Genomic DNA, 16,932 nt, shown 5'->3' on the forward strand with positions numbered 1-16,932 from the left:
CTACTCCTCCTCAGACCACGAAGAGATTCGTTACAGAATCACCCACCAAAAAGGACCAAGCAGCGTGGTAACCTGGAGCAGAGGGTTCTGGACTCCTGGATTTGGGAGGAGATTTTGGACGGTAAGGGACCCTGGGCACAGGCTGGGGAATATCGCCGCCCCAGGGAAGAACTGGAGGCAGCTAAAGCCGAGCGGCGGCGATATGAGAAGTTAGCATGGCAGCGCAACAGGCACGAGGGGCACACGGGGAGTGTGGCAGAGTCAGATTGGACACCTGAGCCAACTCCCCGTGCTTACCGTGGCGGGCATCGTACTGGTCAGGCACCGTGTTATGCGGTCAAGCGCACAGTGTCTCCAGTGCGCGTTCTTAGCCCGGTGCGCTACATCCCAGCCCCTCGCAAGTGCCATGCGAGAGTGGGCATCCAGCCAGGGAGTATTGTGCCGGCCCAGCGTGTTTGGTCTCCGGTACGCCGTTTCGGCCCAGGGTATCCTGTGCCGGCGCTGCGTGCTGTGTCCCCGGGGCGCTGGGAGGGTGCAGTGCGCGCTATGCCTGACCTCCGCCCGTGCCGGGCGAATGTGGGCATTGAGCCTAAGGGAGAGGTGCGAGTGGTAAGCACCAGATCTCCAGTGCTCACCCACAGCCCGGTTCAACCTGTGCCTGCACTTTGGAGGGTCCGGGCTAAAGTGGTCATCCAGCCTGGAGGAGTGGTGCCAAGGCTGCGCACCAGATCTCCAGTGCTCCTCCCCAACCCGGTCCATCCGGTGCCTCCTCCACGTACCAGGCCTCCTGTAGGTCTCCCCAGCCTGGTGGGTCCTGTGGCAGCCCCACGCACCAGGCTGTCTCTCCGTCTCCTCCCTCCAGGTTCTCCAGTCTGGCAGGAGCTGCCAGAGCCACCCGTCAGTCAGGAGCTGCCAGAGCCGCCCTTCACTCCGGCGTAGCCGGAGTCGCCCTTCACTCTGGCGCTGCCGGAGTCTCCCACCAGTCCGACGCTGCCAGAGCCGCCCATCAGTCAGGAGCTGCCAGAGCCGCCCATCAGTCAGGAGCTGCCAGAGCCGCCCTTCACTCCGGAGCTGCCAAAGCCGCCCTTCAGTCCGGCACCGCCAGAGTCGCCCTTCACTCCGGCGCTGCCAAAGCCGCCTTTCAGTCCGGCACCGCCAGAGTCGCCCTTCACCCCGGCGCTGCCGGAGTTTCCCGCCTGTCCGGCGCTGCCGGAGTCTCCCGTCTATTCGGGGCCCGCTGCAAGGGTCCCCCGTCCGAGGTCGGCGGCGAGGGTCGCCGCTCCAAAGGCGCCACTTCAGTGGGCCAAGACTATGGTGGAGTGCGGTCCACGTCCTGCGCCAGAGCCGCCCCCGCGGACGGATGCCCACCAAGACCCTCCCCTATGGGTTTAGGTTTTGCGGCCAGGGTCCGCACCTTTGGGGGGGAGTACTGTCACGTCCTGACCTTAGTTCCTTTTTATGTCTCTGTTTTAGTTTGGTCAGGGCGTGAGTTGGGGTGGGCATTCTATGTTGTGATTTCTATGTTTGTATCTCTGTGTTTGGCCTGGTATGGTTCCCAATCAGAGGCAGCTGTCGATCGTTGTCTCTGATTGAGAACCATACTTAGGTAGCCTGTTTTTCCCATTTTGAGTTGTGGGTGATTGTTTTCTGTTTAGTGTATGTCACCTTACAGAACTGTTTAGTTTCTTCCATTTCACTTTGTTATTTTGTTTTGTGCGTTCAGTCAAATAAATGATGAGGAACACTTACCACGCTGCATATTGGTCCGATATTTCCTACTCCTCCTCAGACCACGAAGAGATTCGTTACAGCCCTGCTGAACACGACCCATGCCCTGTACATTAAATTGCATATTTCGGGTTATTATCTGTCTACACTTACAAAGAGTTGCAGTACAATGTTTCTGTTTGTGCCATTGTCTTACAGTAGTAGTAGTATTGGCCTAACTTCTATGTTGTTGTATACAGTGTGTTAACTAAGGTGGGCCTAGTGTGACACTTCGTTTATCTTAATTTCTTTCAGCTATTGCTCCCGGTGCTGTGAAGACCCAACCAGTGGACCGAGTCGGAAGGTGGGCCTTCCTCTCCTGCGGCCCCTCCCCTTCCTCACCTTCAGCCAATCCTAGATTCAAACCACAGCCCAGTTTCCCATAGATACTTTCTTACTGCTTTGGTCCTTCAAGATCACATAGTTCCATCATGGTAAACAAAACTCAGATTGTTGCATAGTAAGAAAAAGCTGTGAGAGAGAAAAATCCACTAGGCCTATTTGTTGGTGTTGTTTTGGAGAAAATAAGTAAGGCAATAGATAAAATTAGAGAGAGTGAAGAGGAAGCGTTGAACACGACTGGTTGAAAGCTATTTTTGACGAAGAAAAAAAGCAACGATTTCTCTTTTTAACACTGTCATCTCAGTGATGAGATAACAGGCTCAAACAGAAGCTCGCATGCAAGTGAGGTAACAGATTGACATTCTGTCCACAAATCACACGTACACGCACTTTGACCTACGGAACCCCTGCACACAGGGCTTTTGCGTAAACAAGCACTCCTAACATAGACGTTTTCTCCTGGAGCCCACCACACTCTCTCCAGTCTCATGATGATGTGTGAGGTGATGCCCACCATTTCGGAGGACGGGCGAGGAGGAGGCCCCTCCTCTCCTGGGGTTGGGGCTGGGATTGGAGGCCCTGGTGGGGCCATGGGGGGAGGGGGCTACGGTGGCCGAGGGGAATCCAGGGGCGGGGGTGACGAGGGAGGCAGCACAGGGAACCTGGAATCCCTGATGGTCAACATGCTGACCGAGAGGGAGAGGCTGTTGGAGAGCCTGAGGGAGACCCAAGACAGCCTTGGGACGGCCCAGCTACGCCTCAGAGAGCTGGGCCACGAGAAGGACTCCCTCTCGAGACAGCTGTCCATCGCCCTGCCACAGGTACAGTATAGTGTGTGTGCTTGTGTGTGTGTGTGTGTGTGTGTGGTGCAGTTGTGTTTGGGTGTGTATGGGGTACAGTTGGGCGATATCCAGATTTTCATACCGTCATATCGTTTCTGTACCATGTATTACCGAATTTGCACACAAGGGGCACTTTAAAAAAAATAAAAAATAAAAACATTAGGGATCTTGATCTAGGAGGAGATTGAATGTATCTGCTGTAACCAAGAAGCTTGATCTTGACATCTAGCCACTTAGCTAGCAAGTTAGCAAACCGAATGCATAGCTGGAGGCCTGAGCTGGATATCATTTATTACATCTTCGATTGCTTATAGGTATACTTAACTTATGGTTAGAAGCAGTGGCGTAGCACGCACCCACCAACCCCGTCAGTATTTTGAAATATCCCGGTATACGGTATAAACAGTATATCACCCAGGCCTAGTACAGGGGGTTGTGTATAGTACATCGGTGTATGAGTGTGGGTACTGTCAGTATATGTTCATGTGACAATGTGGGTGTGATGGGCATGTCTAAGTGTGTGTGTGTGTGTGTGTGTGTTCTTATGTGTGTGTGTGTGTGTGCGTTGTGTGTGCGCTGTGTGTGTGCGTGTGTGTGGTGCGTGCGTGTGTGCGACCGCATGTGTGTGTGAGTGTGTTCGTACGTGCGTGTGTATGTGTCAGTTGCAGAGCCAAGCTGGCTCGAAAGAAGTCCCTGTAGTGACAGATCAGTGTGCTCCATCCACCACGTAGAGAAATAACTATAGGCTGTAGACAGGGACATCAATTCATTCTACTACTGCCTTTTTAGAATAGCCACACTAGTATTGCGCTTTCACATGGAGAGGATTTGTGCTTGTGTTCCCTTTTTGTCTTTTTGCTCCCTTGGTTGTTTCAGCATTTTCTTTTAGCAATTGTTCATCTCAGAGTGAGGGATTTTTTTGTTTTTTGTTTTTAGCACGGTCATAACCATACAGTTATTGGCAATAGCTTAATAGGGAATTAGACAGTAGTACTATATTCATATTTTTCATTAGATTGACCTTCATGGCCACCGTAGGTGGAGGGCTAAATCTTCTTCAGTGGGTAAATGCTCCCTCAAAAAGATCAGATTTAAATCAGGTTCGATGAAACTTATCTTTGTTAAGCCATCCCTTACCTGGGCACACACACAGCTTATTGTGAAAACTAGATTGTGGAACAGTACCCCAACACCGTTCTGTGATTTGAGATTGGAGCTAATACGTTTCATATGTAAGTACACAGCACACATTCCGTACAATAAACAAACAAACGTATGTGAACTGTACAGTATACGTAGCACACGCCAACCTACTTGGACCATGTGATAAAGGGTAAGTTTGTGTGTTTACTCTTTCAATATGAGTGCTAATGAAAGGAGCCCATGGCCTATCCAATGACCATACAGTCAGAGAGCGAGAATAAGAGAGAGATGGAATGAAAAAAGAAATGAGAAGAGATGCCAAGTGAAATTCAGAGCTTTAACCCAAACAAGGACCAATCCCAGAAGGCCGAGCGCCAACGGTCCTACTGTGTCACCATCTGTATACTCCCCCTTCTCTTATCTCCGATTTGCATTTCGAATGCAACTGTTACTGTGGCTTTGCGTTGCAGTCCTCTAGTCTAAAGGTAGTCAAGTGGTTCTTGTGCCTCAACAACAAAGGTTCTAAACCTTGTGCCTACAAAATGAAGCTGAAGTTGTTGGTGTTTTTCTCCCCCTCCAAGTAATTGAGATCATGTTTTTTTACCGGGAAGGCTTGTGATCATAAGGACTAATTAATTGATGGTTGCATGTTATATTACCTTGTGATGGCAATGCTGTTGTTGACAGTGTGTTTCCAGTTTTGCACTGTAAGTGACACGTCAATGCTGTGAGTGTCTCTCGCCTCTCCATTGCATTTCAGTGCAGTATCATTGTGTAACACAGTGACATAATCCTTGAAGGCCAGTTCACAGAGGAGGTTACGAGCCTGAGACTGATAGTGCGTGTGTGCGCGCGTGTGTGTGCGTGTGTGTGTGTGTGTGTGTGTGTGTGTGAGTGAGTGAGTGTTAACAGAGTTGGTTGCACACCTTGCAAGTCAAAGTATATTTCCTGTCATTTTGCATCAACATTGATTGTGTGCATGTGAGCATGTTACAGGTCACCCATATTGTTCATGAATGTTATGTTGCTTGGGGGCTGTGCAGGAGTTTGCTGTGCTGACTAAGGAGCTGAATGTTTGCCGGGAGCAGCTACTGGAGAGGGAAGAGGAGATTGCTGAGCTCAAGGCGGAGAGAAACAACACACGTGTAAGATGTTTATCGGCCATTTTACTGACTAGCACTCTCACAGCAGTTGTGTTTGTTCTTTCTCACACATCATAGTTGTGGCATCGACTTCGAAATACTCGTTCTTCTCCTCCCTAGTACTCACCTTCACATTTTCTCCTTCCCTCCTTTTTTCTCCACGTGTTTCTCCCCCTTCTCTTTCTGCTACCTTATGCTCTTCCAACCCTCTCTGCTCCCTCTAAACAATCTTACTCGGTCTTTCTGCCACCTTTCCTTGTCTCTCTCCCTCTCCTCCCCCGCCTCTCTTACCTTCTCTCTCCTCCCTTTTCTTTCTTTTTCCTCTCCTTTCTCTTTCTCCCCTTTTACTTTGCCTCTCTCTCCATCTCCATCCTTGCATCTCTTACTCCTCTGCCTCTCTCTCTCTCTCTTTCTCTCTCTTCTTCTACCTCAATCACTTTATCTCTCTCTCCTCCCGCAGTTGCTACTAGAGCACCTGGAGTGTCTTGTGTCTCGTCACGAGCGCAGTCTGAGGATGACGGTGGTGAAGAGGCAGGCCCAGTCCCCGGCGGGGGTCTCCAGTGAAGTGGAGGTCCTCAAGGCCCTCAAGTCCCTGTTTGAGCACCACAAGGCTTTGGATGAGAAGGTGGGCGACCAGGCTGCCATTTTGGGGTCTCCATCCCAACTCATAAGCAGCTACTGTAGCTTTCTCTCAACAGTCGCTTTTTTTTGTTTGTTGCTTTGATGGAAAAGATCCATACAAACACGTTTCTCAGCGTTTCTCAGTCATTTCTTATTTTTCGGCCCATAAGGTTCGAGAGCGACTCCGTGTGGCCCTTGAGAGAGTGACCCTTTTGGAGGATCAACTACAAGCGTCTGCTCAAGAGGTAAAAGCCATACGGGATACACATGTTTTATTAGAGCACGTTAATGCTCCATTTCACGATAATAAGAAAATGCATTCAATATATTTTGCTCACCATTTACCTCTCTTGCAGGTGATCTCTTTAAGAGACCAAATTAAAAGACGACAACAAGGGTTGGACGGCGGGAAAGACGTAAGGGGGGGATTCATGCACGTCGTTTCCAGTGTTTGTGTTTGTTAGTGTCCTAAAGTTAACAGCAGCACGTTAGCAGATAATTGGCGTTATGATGCCGTTTTCTTCTTTAGTCTGTCTCTTTGATCGTCAACCGTCTGATGATGGGTCTAATTCATCTTGTTCCCCATCGCTCTCCTTTCTCGATGCCATCTCCCCGGCGACAACAGCGCCTACCCAATGGACCCTCCTCTGGATTGGACGACGGTGAGATCGACAGACAGAGAGAAACGGAGATAGAGCGGCAGAGAGCCGAGCTCTCCCAGCTGAAAGAAAGATTGGCCCTTATGTGTCGACAGGTTGGTTTGAGAGAGAGAGAGAGAGAGAGAGAGAGAGAGAGAGAGAGAGAGAGAGAGAGAGAGAGAGAGAGAGAGAGAGAGAGAGAGAGAGAGAGAGAGAGAGAGAGAGAGAGAGAGAGAGAGAGAGAGAGAGAGAGAGAGAGAGAGAGAGAGAGAGAGAGAGAGAGAGAGAGAGAGAGAGAGAGAGAGAGAGAGAGAGAGAGAGAGAGAGAGACAGAGTAGCCTGCCCTACATGTATGCATTGCCTAGTTTATAATGAACCATAATCTAGCCTATACCGTTACGAACCATTCCCAAGAATAGTGTGTGTGTGAGAGAGCGTGAGAGAGAGAACAAGGGTGAAAGAGAGAGAAGAGCGATAAAGAAAAATAGATTTGGGTTGGGGGTTGTATGAAGATTGTTAAAACCAGTTCTCCTCTTCCCTCTTGTGGACAGTCATAGCATTGCATCTGTTCTGCAAAAACCACACAGTGCATGACAGTCTTTTTCTATGTAGCTAACATAAACCTGCCTCTGCCCAAACCAGTGCTTCACGTCTTCACTCATGAAGGCCCTCTGTTCTGTTACGGTCCCTTATTGTCCCTTAACCATCGTATTGCTCTTCCTCGTGTCACGTCAGGTTGGGGAAATAGAGGAACAGCTTGCAGCCGCCAGGAGGGAAGTGACGAAGTCGGAGGAGGCCAATCAGAAGCTCCAGAGGGATGTGAAGGAGGTATGTCAGGCCAATCTGTTCTTGGCCAAGGCCTTAGATCAGGGGTGGGCAAACCTTTTGGCTAGAGGGCCACATCGGGATTATGAAATTCTACTAGGGGAGGGGGGGGGTTTCTTTGTCAAAATCGATTTGCAGGCCAGAAATAAGGAAGTTATTTACAAAGTAAATACGCCCATTATCATTTCTACAAACTCTCTACTTAGTTTTAGATGTTCAAATGTAGCCTGGAGCATTTATTTCACACAAAATAATAATTTCCCCCGCAAAAAAACAAAATAACAATAATTGGCTGGCGGGCCAGATGCGATCCGCGGGCAGTAGTTTGCGATCCGCGGGCGACTGTTCCATCCCACTATGTTCATCCAAAGCAAATATCTCAAAGCACAGAGCATTGGAATGCCTAGTATGAATTTGGGGAAAAGAGGCATTTATGAGTCATATTCATCATGGCCATTCATTTCAAAGTCCAAACAAATGGCTGTACCAATCCCAGATTGCTCCTTTAATAGTAAATGGTCTATAATACATAATAAAGGCCTATTTAGCTACTTATATTACACATGCGTGCCTATATTGTGATACCTATACTAAAGTTGTACCTCTTGGATAGAAAACCAAAGAAGAACCGTAAGTGACACGATAGACAAGAGGACCTGTGCACGTATACAATGACGGAACACATGTGATAATGAATAGTCAATCAGTAGTCAATTCTGAATGTGCACATTCCCCTGTTAGATGTTTAGGTTGCCATTTGATGCTGTTCAGAGTGGTACAGTGTGCCCTGTACAATTGATGTGTTTCTTTGGATGTTTTAAACATGCTTCGCTATGTCTCTGCATCATTCAGGCTCTGTGCCAAAGGGAGGATATGGAGGAGAGGATCACTACATTAGAGCGCAGGTAACCCTCTTTCTAACACCATTTCTAACACCCGGGACTATGGTGCCAAACCACCGGGTGTTTTCCTCGTTATCGGAAAAGTTGTCACCAAGGTGTCACCAACACCTGTACCTCGCAGCTTACCTCTTTATCTCGCCGTTTCATCTCACTTGTTTGGGTATTTTCAATTGTCACAGCGCACTGCAAGAGTTGGCTTGTGTCTCTCCATGCTGTGAGGAGTGGAAGTTCATAACTAATGGTCAGGGATGTAGTGGAGCATAAATGCACTTAAACATCATTTAGGCGCCTTTAGATTGGTGAAAAGCGTTTACGTTCCTTTCGTGCCAAATAGCTTTTGCGTTTACAATGCTGCATTACCCCCCCCCCCCCTGCTAACAATGTGTCCATGTTGTTTGCAGGTACCTCAGTGCTCAGAGGGAAGCAACCTCTCTACATGACGTCAAAGACAAGCTGGAGAATGAGCTGGCCAGCAAGGAGTCACTGCACAGACAGGTAATTGGTTAACGAACGACTACGAGCGTGGCTTACATAGATGTACAGTAACCCTGTACAAATGGATAGGTTATATCCAGAGTAACGTCTTTTAATACTTAGAGCCTGATTCGTATGGCCAATTTCCTGGATCTAGATGTATCTTGGACAGGTAAATCATTCTGAAAGGAGAATCTCCATTGAAAGCGTGTGTTAGTCCAGGGCAAGGCTTAATCCGGGTGCCGAAAAACGGCCCTCGGACTCAGACTTGGATTTTAGTACAGCTCCGCTCTCTTCCCTCCTCTCTTCCTGTGTGTTGTCAGAGTGAGGAGAAGAACAGGCAGCTCCAGGAGCGTCTGGATGACGCCAAGCAGAAGCTCCAGCAGACCCTGCAGAGGGCCGAGACACTGCCCGAGATCGAGGCCCAGCTCGCCCAGAGAGTGGCTGCCCTCAACAAGGTACTGTCGTGTGCGTTCGCGGTCTTGATCCTGTTTTCAAGTGTGGATCGGAACTGTCTGTTTGATTTGTCCATCCGTCTCTTTTCCACATTCTACCTGAACGCGTCCGTCTCTGTTTCAGTTTTTGTCGGTCTCCCGTGTTTCTCCCGTGTTTCCGTCTCTCCGTCTGTATGACCTGAGTTGTCCTCTTATTGGCAGCCAATCTATCTTTCAATGTATTAGTCTGAGTTTATGTTTGATCCCATGTACAGACACTTCCTCTCGCTTCTCTTTTATAGGCCGAGGAGCGCCATGGGAACTTTGAGGAGCGACTACGACAGATGGAGGCACAACTTGAAGAGAAAAATCAGGCGTTGCAGAGGGTAATAATGCTCTGTTTGTTTGTCCACTTGCCTTTTACTAAGTCTCATGCGGGATTCTGACAAGTTGCGGCGCAATATGCCGGCTAGAAGTGGTGAAGTGTTACATTGTGTTCCGTACCCTCCGTTTTGGCCAATCAGTTGAAACCAAATCCTGTCTTTGTGAACTGTTTGAACTCTTATTGCTACCCGAAACCAAACAGTTGGTTCTGCTTTTTTTTATTATTTTTCTCCTTCACATCTGTTTTCTACCTTGACCCCCCCCCCCGACTGTGTCCTTTTGTCTACGTTTCAGGCAAGGCAGAGAGAGAAAATGAACGACGAACACAACAAACGCCTCTCGGACACGGTGGACAAGCTACTGTCCGAGTCCAACGAAAGACTGCAGCTTCACCTCAAAGAGAGAATGGCTGCCCTCGAGGAGAAGGTGCTCTAAAGCTTTGTTAACCATTTATTAAGTTAAGCAAAAATTACCATTAATGCTCAGTAAGTCTTTTTTTTTTTTTAAATCAACGTAATCAACAGCAAACATGAGTCAACTTGGCACAATCACTCCTCCCCTCATTTAGAATTCCCTGTCAGAGGAGCTCGCAAACATGAAGAAAATCCAAGATGATCTGCTAGCGAACAAGGTACATGTCTTCCCCTTATTGTATCCAGTCGGTTTAGGTTTAATTATGTATGTTTTTGCTGTAATTTACATCTGTGTATACATGTGATGAGCACATCAGCTGTACTTTATACCGACTTAAAACTGTCAGGAAGACTTTGGACTGCCTTTTTACGGCTATACACTGACTTTTGCAAACCCTTTTTGGAATAATAGGGTAGGTAGTTTATGCTCACTCTAAAAAGAAAACGGTTCCTGGAGTATCCTTTGGGAGTTGTTCAAATTGAAACTGTGTGGGGGGGAACCCCTATAAGTTCTTCCTTTTAATGTATCCTCAATGAACCTTTTGAGGAATCTTTTTGGGGTTAATATTTGAACTACCCCCCCCCCCCCCGTTATTATAAATAATAACAATACGCACAACAATAACACAATGTTTTAGTTCTCAGCGTTTATTTTGATTTTAGTGGCAAAGCGGAATTCAAATATGAAATATGAGGTAAACTCCCAGCAGAGCCCCAAGTCCAATGGGTATTTAATCTGGCGTGTTGATGCTAATGTGTTGATGTTCTCCGTATCCATAGCCAGAATGAATTTGCAGTGCATGTTGATCGAACAGGTTTCCTGTTATATTCATCGGAGGTTTAGGGAGGGTGAAGTCTGTGAATCCAAAAATGTTGTAATTATACAGATTAACAAAACATGCCCTCGACAGCGTTCGTACCTTGGTGTTTGTGGTGAATGTGAACGATGAAAACTGTTCTGATAATGGTTTTCATACCCACACCGTGTCCATAATGTAAAGGCCGATGGGGATATTCATTGAAGAGGCAAGGGAGAAGGATGGTAAAGGGGATCTGCATGACGTACCAATACCAATTGACATACCTTTGTATGCCGCCTCTTCTACCTGCAGACACAGACACAAAAGTGAGCAGATAGCCACCCAACACAGCTAGCCTTCAACATATTGTTATAGCCTACATATTCATACCTTTTTGCTTGATTGATATCCACTGGATTCTGTCCATTTTAGAAAGATTTGCACAAATATGAAAAGATAAATGGTATCATAAAACAGTATGAATTTAGATCATACAAGGGACAAAACGTACCTTAAATTGAGGCGATCTTTAACATTTTTTAGTTGAGTGTCTGCACCTGCTGTCTTTCAAATCCAAATGTTTCAGTTGGGCAGTTACAGTGCCTTGCGAAAGTATTCGGCCCCCTTGAACTTTGCGACCTTTTGCCACATTTCAGGCTTCAAACATAAAGATATAAAACTGTATTTTTTTGTGAAGAATCAACAACAAGTGGGACACAATCATGAAGTGGAACGACATTTATTGGATATTTCAAACTTTTTTAACAAATCAAAAACTGAAAAATTGGGCGTGCAAAATTATTCAGCCCCCTTAAGTTAATACTTTGTAGCGCCACCTTTTGCTGCGATTACAGCTGTAAGTCGCTTGGGGTATGTCTCTATCAGTTTTGCACATCGAGAGACTGAAATGTTTTCCCATTCCTCCTTGCAAAACAGCTCGAGCTCAGTGAGGTTGGATGGAGAGCATTTGTGAACAGCAGTTTTCAGTTCTTTCCACAGATTCTCGATTGGATTCAGGTCTGGACTTTGACTTGGCCATTCTAACACCTGGATATGTTTATTTTTGAACCATTCCATTGTAGATTTTGCTTTATGTTTTGGATCATTGTCTTGTTGGAAGACAAATCTCTGTCCCAGTCTCAGGTCTTTTGCAGACTCCATCAGGTTTTCTTCCAGAATGGTCCTGTATTTGGCTCCATCCATCTTCCCATCAATTTTAACCATCTTCCCTGTCCCTGCTGAAGAAAAGCAGGCCCAAACCATGATGCTGCCACCACCATGTTTGACAGTGGGGATGATGTGTTCAGGGTGATGAGCTGTGTTGCTTTTACGCCAAACATAACGTTTTGCATTGTTGCCAAAAAGTTCAATTTTGGTTTCATCTGACCAGAGCACCTTCTTCCACATGTTTTGTGTGTCTCCCAGGTGGCTTGTGGCAAACTTTAAACAACACTTTTTATGGATATCTTTAAGAAATGGCTTTCTTCTTGCCACTCTTCCATAAAGGCCAGATTTGTGCAATATACGACTGATTGTTGTCCTATGGACAGAGTCTCCCACCTCAGCTGTAGATCTCTGCAGTTCATCCAGAGTGATCATGGGCCTCTTGGCTGCATCTCTGATCAGTCTTCTCCTTGTATGAGCTGAAAGTTTAGAGGGACGGCCAGGTCTTGGTAGATTTGCAGTGGTCTGATACTGCTTCCATTTCAATATTATCGCTTGCACAGTGCTCCTTGGGATGTTTAAAGCTTGGGAAAGCTTGTAGTTTCCTGCAAGAACCCCCACCAACTAAGGAGGTCCCTTGAGGAACCCCGCCTCCTATGGGGTTCATGGAAGAACCTTTTGGGGGCAATCGTCAGTGCCAAGAACCCTAAGGTTGAGTGGAAATGGAGTAAGAACGTTGAGGATCTTCGAAGAACCCTTGTTGAACCACCTAATTTTTTTGAGTACTCCCTAGTCTCGATATGCAACTTCCTCTTTATCATCGCAAGGGTTTATGTGTTTCGCTGCAAGAACCGGAGACCAGTCACACTGCTCTGCACTGACAACAGTGTTTTGAGACCTAGACTTTTGTGATCAATTAGTTCTGTCTGTTCTTTAGTTATTCTTGCCTGCTTCTGTATCCGGGCTTTGTTGTGTTCTTTTAATAGGGCAATAGATGCATGTAAAAAAAAGTTGAAACTTTTCTTTACTGTGATATTATGTAATCCTGTACTGTACTCTGCTCCTGTCTCTCTCTCCTAGGACCAGCTCATAGCTGAGCTGGAGAGGATTCAGCTGGAGCTGGATCAACTGAGGGGCAGGCCTGGCTCTTCCTATTCCAGGTTAGCCACAATGGAGCTTCAAGGGTATTTATAAATACTTTTTTTTTTAATAAACGCATCTAATTAACACATTTGTTCTATCTTTCGAGGGAAAACTAACACTTTACTCTTCGTAAAATAGACTTTCTAAATGTTTTTTCAAAAATATTTAGCAAAGAGACGAACAGTACAAAGAGTTGATTTTAAGTTTACGTTGTTATTCTCACTTTCTGTCAGTTGATGTAGAATTAGATTTTTTTCTAATGTAGTGAATGTAACGAATAAACCATTGTTGTGATTAAGGATCAAATGTCACAATAACTCAATTTGTTTGAATATTTGAAATATTTTTTCATTCAAAAAGTAAATTTTATTCAGGAAATGGCGGCAATACATTTAAAAAAAAAAAAAGTGCTATAACGAATAAAGCAATTTTATTTTCTCATCTCATAAAATCTCACAAACTCTGTAGGACGAGCAACGTGAGCTCACTTCCCTCCACCCTTTTTCGAAGATCTCTTCCAGGGAGTGCCTCAGAGCTCCGTTACCCCCAGGGTGGTGGCTCCCTCCCAGCCGGCTATGGCAGCTCCTCCAGTGGCGTGGTGGTCCGGAGGGCACACCGCGGCCGATGGGCTCCCCCCAGGGATGACAGCAACAAGGTGAGGATCTCATTGACTACCTACAGGACTGTAGCTCCCTAGTGGCCTGGTTCCATACTGTAAGGGCTATAGCCAACCTGCGAAAAGAAAAGAAAATAAATGGTGCACACTTATGGCTCCAATGCAAAAAATATACGTTTTGACAGCTATGCTGTCTTCATCAGGGTTTCAACTCCTAACTCCTGTCCCACAACGTACAGTATAGAACCAAGCTAGCTCCCTGGGTGGTGCCTAATGTGTTTTCATTATTTGTGATTGACTGAGTGACCTGTCACTCCTACACATGGGGGCCATTTTGTTTGTGCTGTGACTTTATACGCAAGGATTAAAGTAGCTAACAGCATTCCAAGTCATGTTGGACTGCCTGTAGGAAAAACATGACGAGGCAACCTTTCATTTAATCATCTCTACTTTTTCCCCTTTCGCTTAATTCTTTCATACTTCCTTTCTTTCTGTCTCCCTCCTCTCTCCCTCCTCTCTCTCTTGTTTCTCTCTCTCTCCTCCCCGGTCTGTCGACAGTATGGAGAGTGGGACAGTGGCAACATGCTAGGTCCCGGGTTCGAGGGGGGAGTCGAGGGGGGCTGCTCAGATGATGAGGACGACAGGGAGACCCTGTTTGGCTCGGAGCTGCTCTCGCCCAGTGGACAGACGGACGTGCAGACCCTTGCCATCATGCTGCAGGAGCAACTGGAGGCCATCAACAAGGAGATCAAGTAAGTATTCAGCTACACCACAACAGGAATAATGGGGTTTTGAGGTCTTAACACACCTACAAATGCCTCAGAACTACCAAAGAAGATTTGTGAGGCGGTAAAGAAAGGTAGTGTACGCCACTCCAGGTTCAAACCAGAGCCTGGGGAGCTCTGCCTAACCAGTCAATCACACTACTCTCTCACTTGAGTATCTTAACAAGTTATTTTCTGATGATCTCATTTTGTAGCTTTGGCAAGGATGTGTCTGATTCCCATCCCAGTTCACTCCTCGCCCTGCAGGTTTTTACAGACGTCTCCCCACCCGCACAACCCGCACAACCCATATGGAATTCTGGGTCGCTGGTAGCGTCTGGAACTGCCGATCTACGGCCAATAAGGCTGAGTTCATCTCGGCCCACATTGCCCTTCAGTCCCGACACTTTTTGTCCCCGACTGTGACATGGGTTTCCCCAGAGAACACTGCGACTCCAGCTGCTCTCTCGTCGTCAACGTGTTCTCTCATAGTTCGAGGGCATCTGGTCGTCAGGGTGGTGGCACAGGGCTACTCATTTCTCCTAAGTGGAGATTTTCTCTTGCTCTCTCATCTGTCCATCCTCTCATTTGAATTCCATGCTGTCACTGTCACTTGTCCACTCAAGCTTAACATTGTTGTCATCTATCGCCCACCAGGTGCCCTTGGAGAGTTCCTCAATGAGATTGACACCTTGATAAGCTCCTTTCCCGATGATGGCTCACCACTCATTGGTTGACATTAACCTCCCGACGCCTCACTTCAGTTTATTTCTTTCCACTCCTGTCCTCTTTTGACCTCACCCTTTCCAGCCACCTCTCACTCACAAGGCAGGCAATACGCTTGACCTCATCTTCACTAGAAGCTGTTCTCTTACTGATCTCGCTGCAACCCCCCCCCCCATATCTCTGATCACGACTTTATTTCCTCCAACCCTACCCACTCAGCCCTTACCCAGATGGTCATCACTGCGTGCTTACAGAACAGGGCTTCGGGCAGCTGAGTGGAAATGGAGTAAAATTAAACTTCCGAAGGACCTATCATCCTCCCAACTCCCTCCTCTCTACCTTCTCTTCCTCTGTATCCGCTGCTAAAGCCACTTTCTAACACTCTACATTTCAAGCATCTGCACCCAACCCTGGGAAACTCTTCTCCAATTTCTCCTCCCTCCTCAATCTTCCACCTCCTTGCCCTCCACTTTCTCCCCACTCCTTCATCTTCCATCTCCTTGCCCACCCTCCTGCCTCTCTGCGAACGACTTTGAAAAATAGGCTGACGACATCCGTTCTCATAAGAACTGCAAGGCAGAACTGGCGACAGTTTGACGTCTGAATCACTGAATAACTCTGTCTGTCAGTCTATGTTAAATCATCAGGAACAATAGCGAAGTGAAGGACTAAACCAAATCAAAATAGGGGGTGCCAAAACGACGGGACATAATTACAATAATAACTCAATCTAGAACCCAAACTCGCTCCACTAGTCAAGAACACACAAGCACACACACACACCAGTAATTCCACCACCATCTACTAGTAAGCTACCACAGCAATTCCTGGCCTCGTCTTCCTCAATTATGTTCGCCTCCACACTTCAACACACACAATGTTTGGACAAGCTCACCAGATTCCCAGTAGTCGATGGACCCTGTCGAACTCCCAGTGAGCGTGGTACACGTGCCCACCATCTGCTTCTTTCCATCTGCTTCTTTCCGTCTGCCTCTCGTCCGTGCTTGCTTCGTCACTGGTTCTGTTAGACTGGTAGCTAACAGGCTGTGGCTGTTGCGGTAGCGTTTGATGCTGTAACGAGTGCGGGAGGAGAGAGAGAGAAAGGTGTATCCTTCCCTCGTTACAAGGGGATCCAAGCAGGTGCGCCCGTTCAGATAATCAGAGGCAACCTAACATGAGTTAGGTTCACACAGCAAAGGGGCCGGTTAACAGCATGAGATTTAACACATTGTATACAAATCACAATAAAAACCCTTTTGCCACATATGAAATATCTTCTGTTCCCATTCAATGGGTGATCCTGAGGTCAATTCCACATACAAAAACACATATCTAAAATTGACCTCTGCCTTTGCTTTGTCCAAACCAGGAGTGAATACCGCAGATACAGAAAGAAAGACTCACACCTCCTGTGCTTTACTCTATCCAGAGGTTTATTCCACAAGCATATTATTAAGGTGTCCACATCACCAACGAACTATCATGGTCCAAACACACCAAGACAGTTGTGAAGAGGGCACGACAAAACTTTACAAATGACCTCGACTAACCTGTACCCCCGCACATTGACTCGGTACCGGTACCCCCTGTATATAGCCTCGTTATTGTTATGTCATTTTTATTCTGTTACTTTTTGGTTAGATTATTATAATTTTTTTTCACTTGGTTTATTTAGTAAATATTTTCTTACCTCTATATATTGAACTGCAATGTTGGTTAAGGGCTTGTAAGTAAGCATTTCACAGCAAGGTGTTACACCTGTTGTATTCGGCGCATGTGACAAATACAATTT

The 16,932-nt window shown here is 46.7% G+C and overlaps 1 protein-coding gene across 6 annotated transcripts in view; it reads left to right on the forward strand.

Moving 5' to 3' along the window:
- The first annotated feature begins 1,989 nt into the window (after positions 1 to 1,989).
- Positions 1,990 to 16,932, forward strand: part of LOC110491647 (liprin-alpha-3) — a 40,560-nt gene continuing 25,617 nt past the window's right edge. For 3 of the 6 annotated variants that reach the window (XM_036946530.1, XM_036946531.1, XM_036946532.1), the window contains exons 1-16: positions 1,993 to 2,930; positions 5,138 to 5,239; positions 5,697 to 5,861; positions 6,028 to 6,102; positions 6,214 to 6,273; positions 6,483 to 6,611; positions 7,231 to 7,323; positions 8,173 to 8,225; positions 8,624 to 8,717; positions 9,020 to 9,154; positions 9,433 to 9,516; positions 9,809 to 9,940; positions 10,083 to 10,145; positions 12,972 to 13,075; positions 13,503 to 13,689; positions 14,209 to 14,402. In XM_036946530.1, coding sequence (XP_036802425.1) covers positions 2,598 to 2,930; positions 5,138 to 5,239; positions 5,697 to 5,861; positions 6,028 to 6,102; positions 6,214 to 6,273; positions 6,483 to 6,611; positions 7,231 to 7,323; positions 8,173 to 8,225; positions 8,624 to 8,717; positions 9,020 to 9,154; positions 9,433 to 9,516; positions 9,809 to 9,940; positions 10,083 to 10,145; positions 12,972 to 13,075; positions 13,503 to 13,689; positions 14,209 to 14,402 — 2,003 coding nt within the window. In that variant the 5' untranslated portion in view covers positions 1,993 to 2,597. Of the gene's footprint in view, positions 2,931 to 5,137; positions 5,240 to 5,696; positions 5,862 to 6,027; positions 6,103 to 6,213; positions 6,274 to 6,482; positions 6,612 to 7,230; positions 7,324 to 8,172; positions 8,226 to 8,623; positions 8,718 to 9,019; positions 9,155 to 9,432; positions 9,517 to 9,808; positions 9,941 to 10,082; positions 10,146 to 12,971; positions 13,076 to 13,502; positions 13,690 to 14,208; positions 14,403 to 16,932 lie in introns of all 6 variants that reach the window. The other 3 variants (XM_036946536.1, XM_036946535.1, XM_036946533.1) reach the window with 3 other exon arrangements.

This window comes from Oncorhynchus mykiss, chromosome 16 (genome assembly GCF_013265735.2).
Source record: "Oncorhynchus mykiss isolate Arlee chromosome 16, USDA_OmykA_1.1, whole genome shotgun sequence".
In the NCBI taxonomy this organism is placed as follows: Eukaryota; Metazoa; Chordata; class Actinopteri; order Salmoniformes; family Salmonidae; genus Oncorhynchus; species Oncorhynchus mykiss.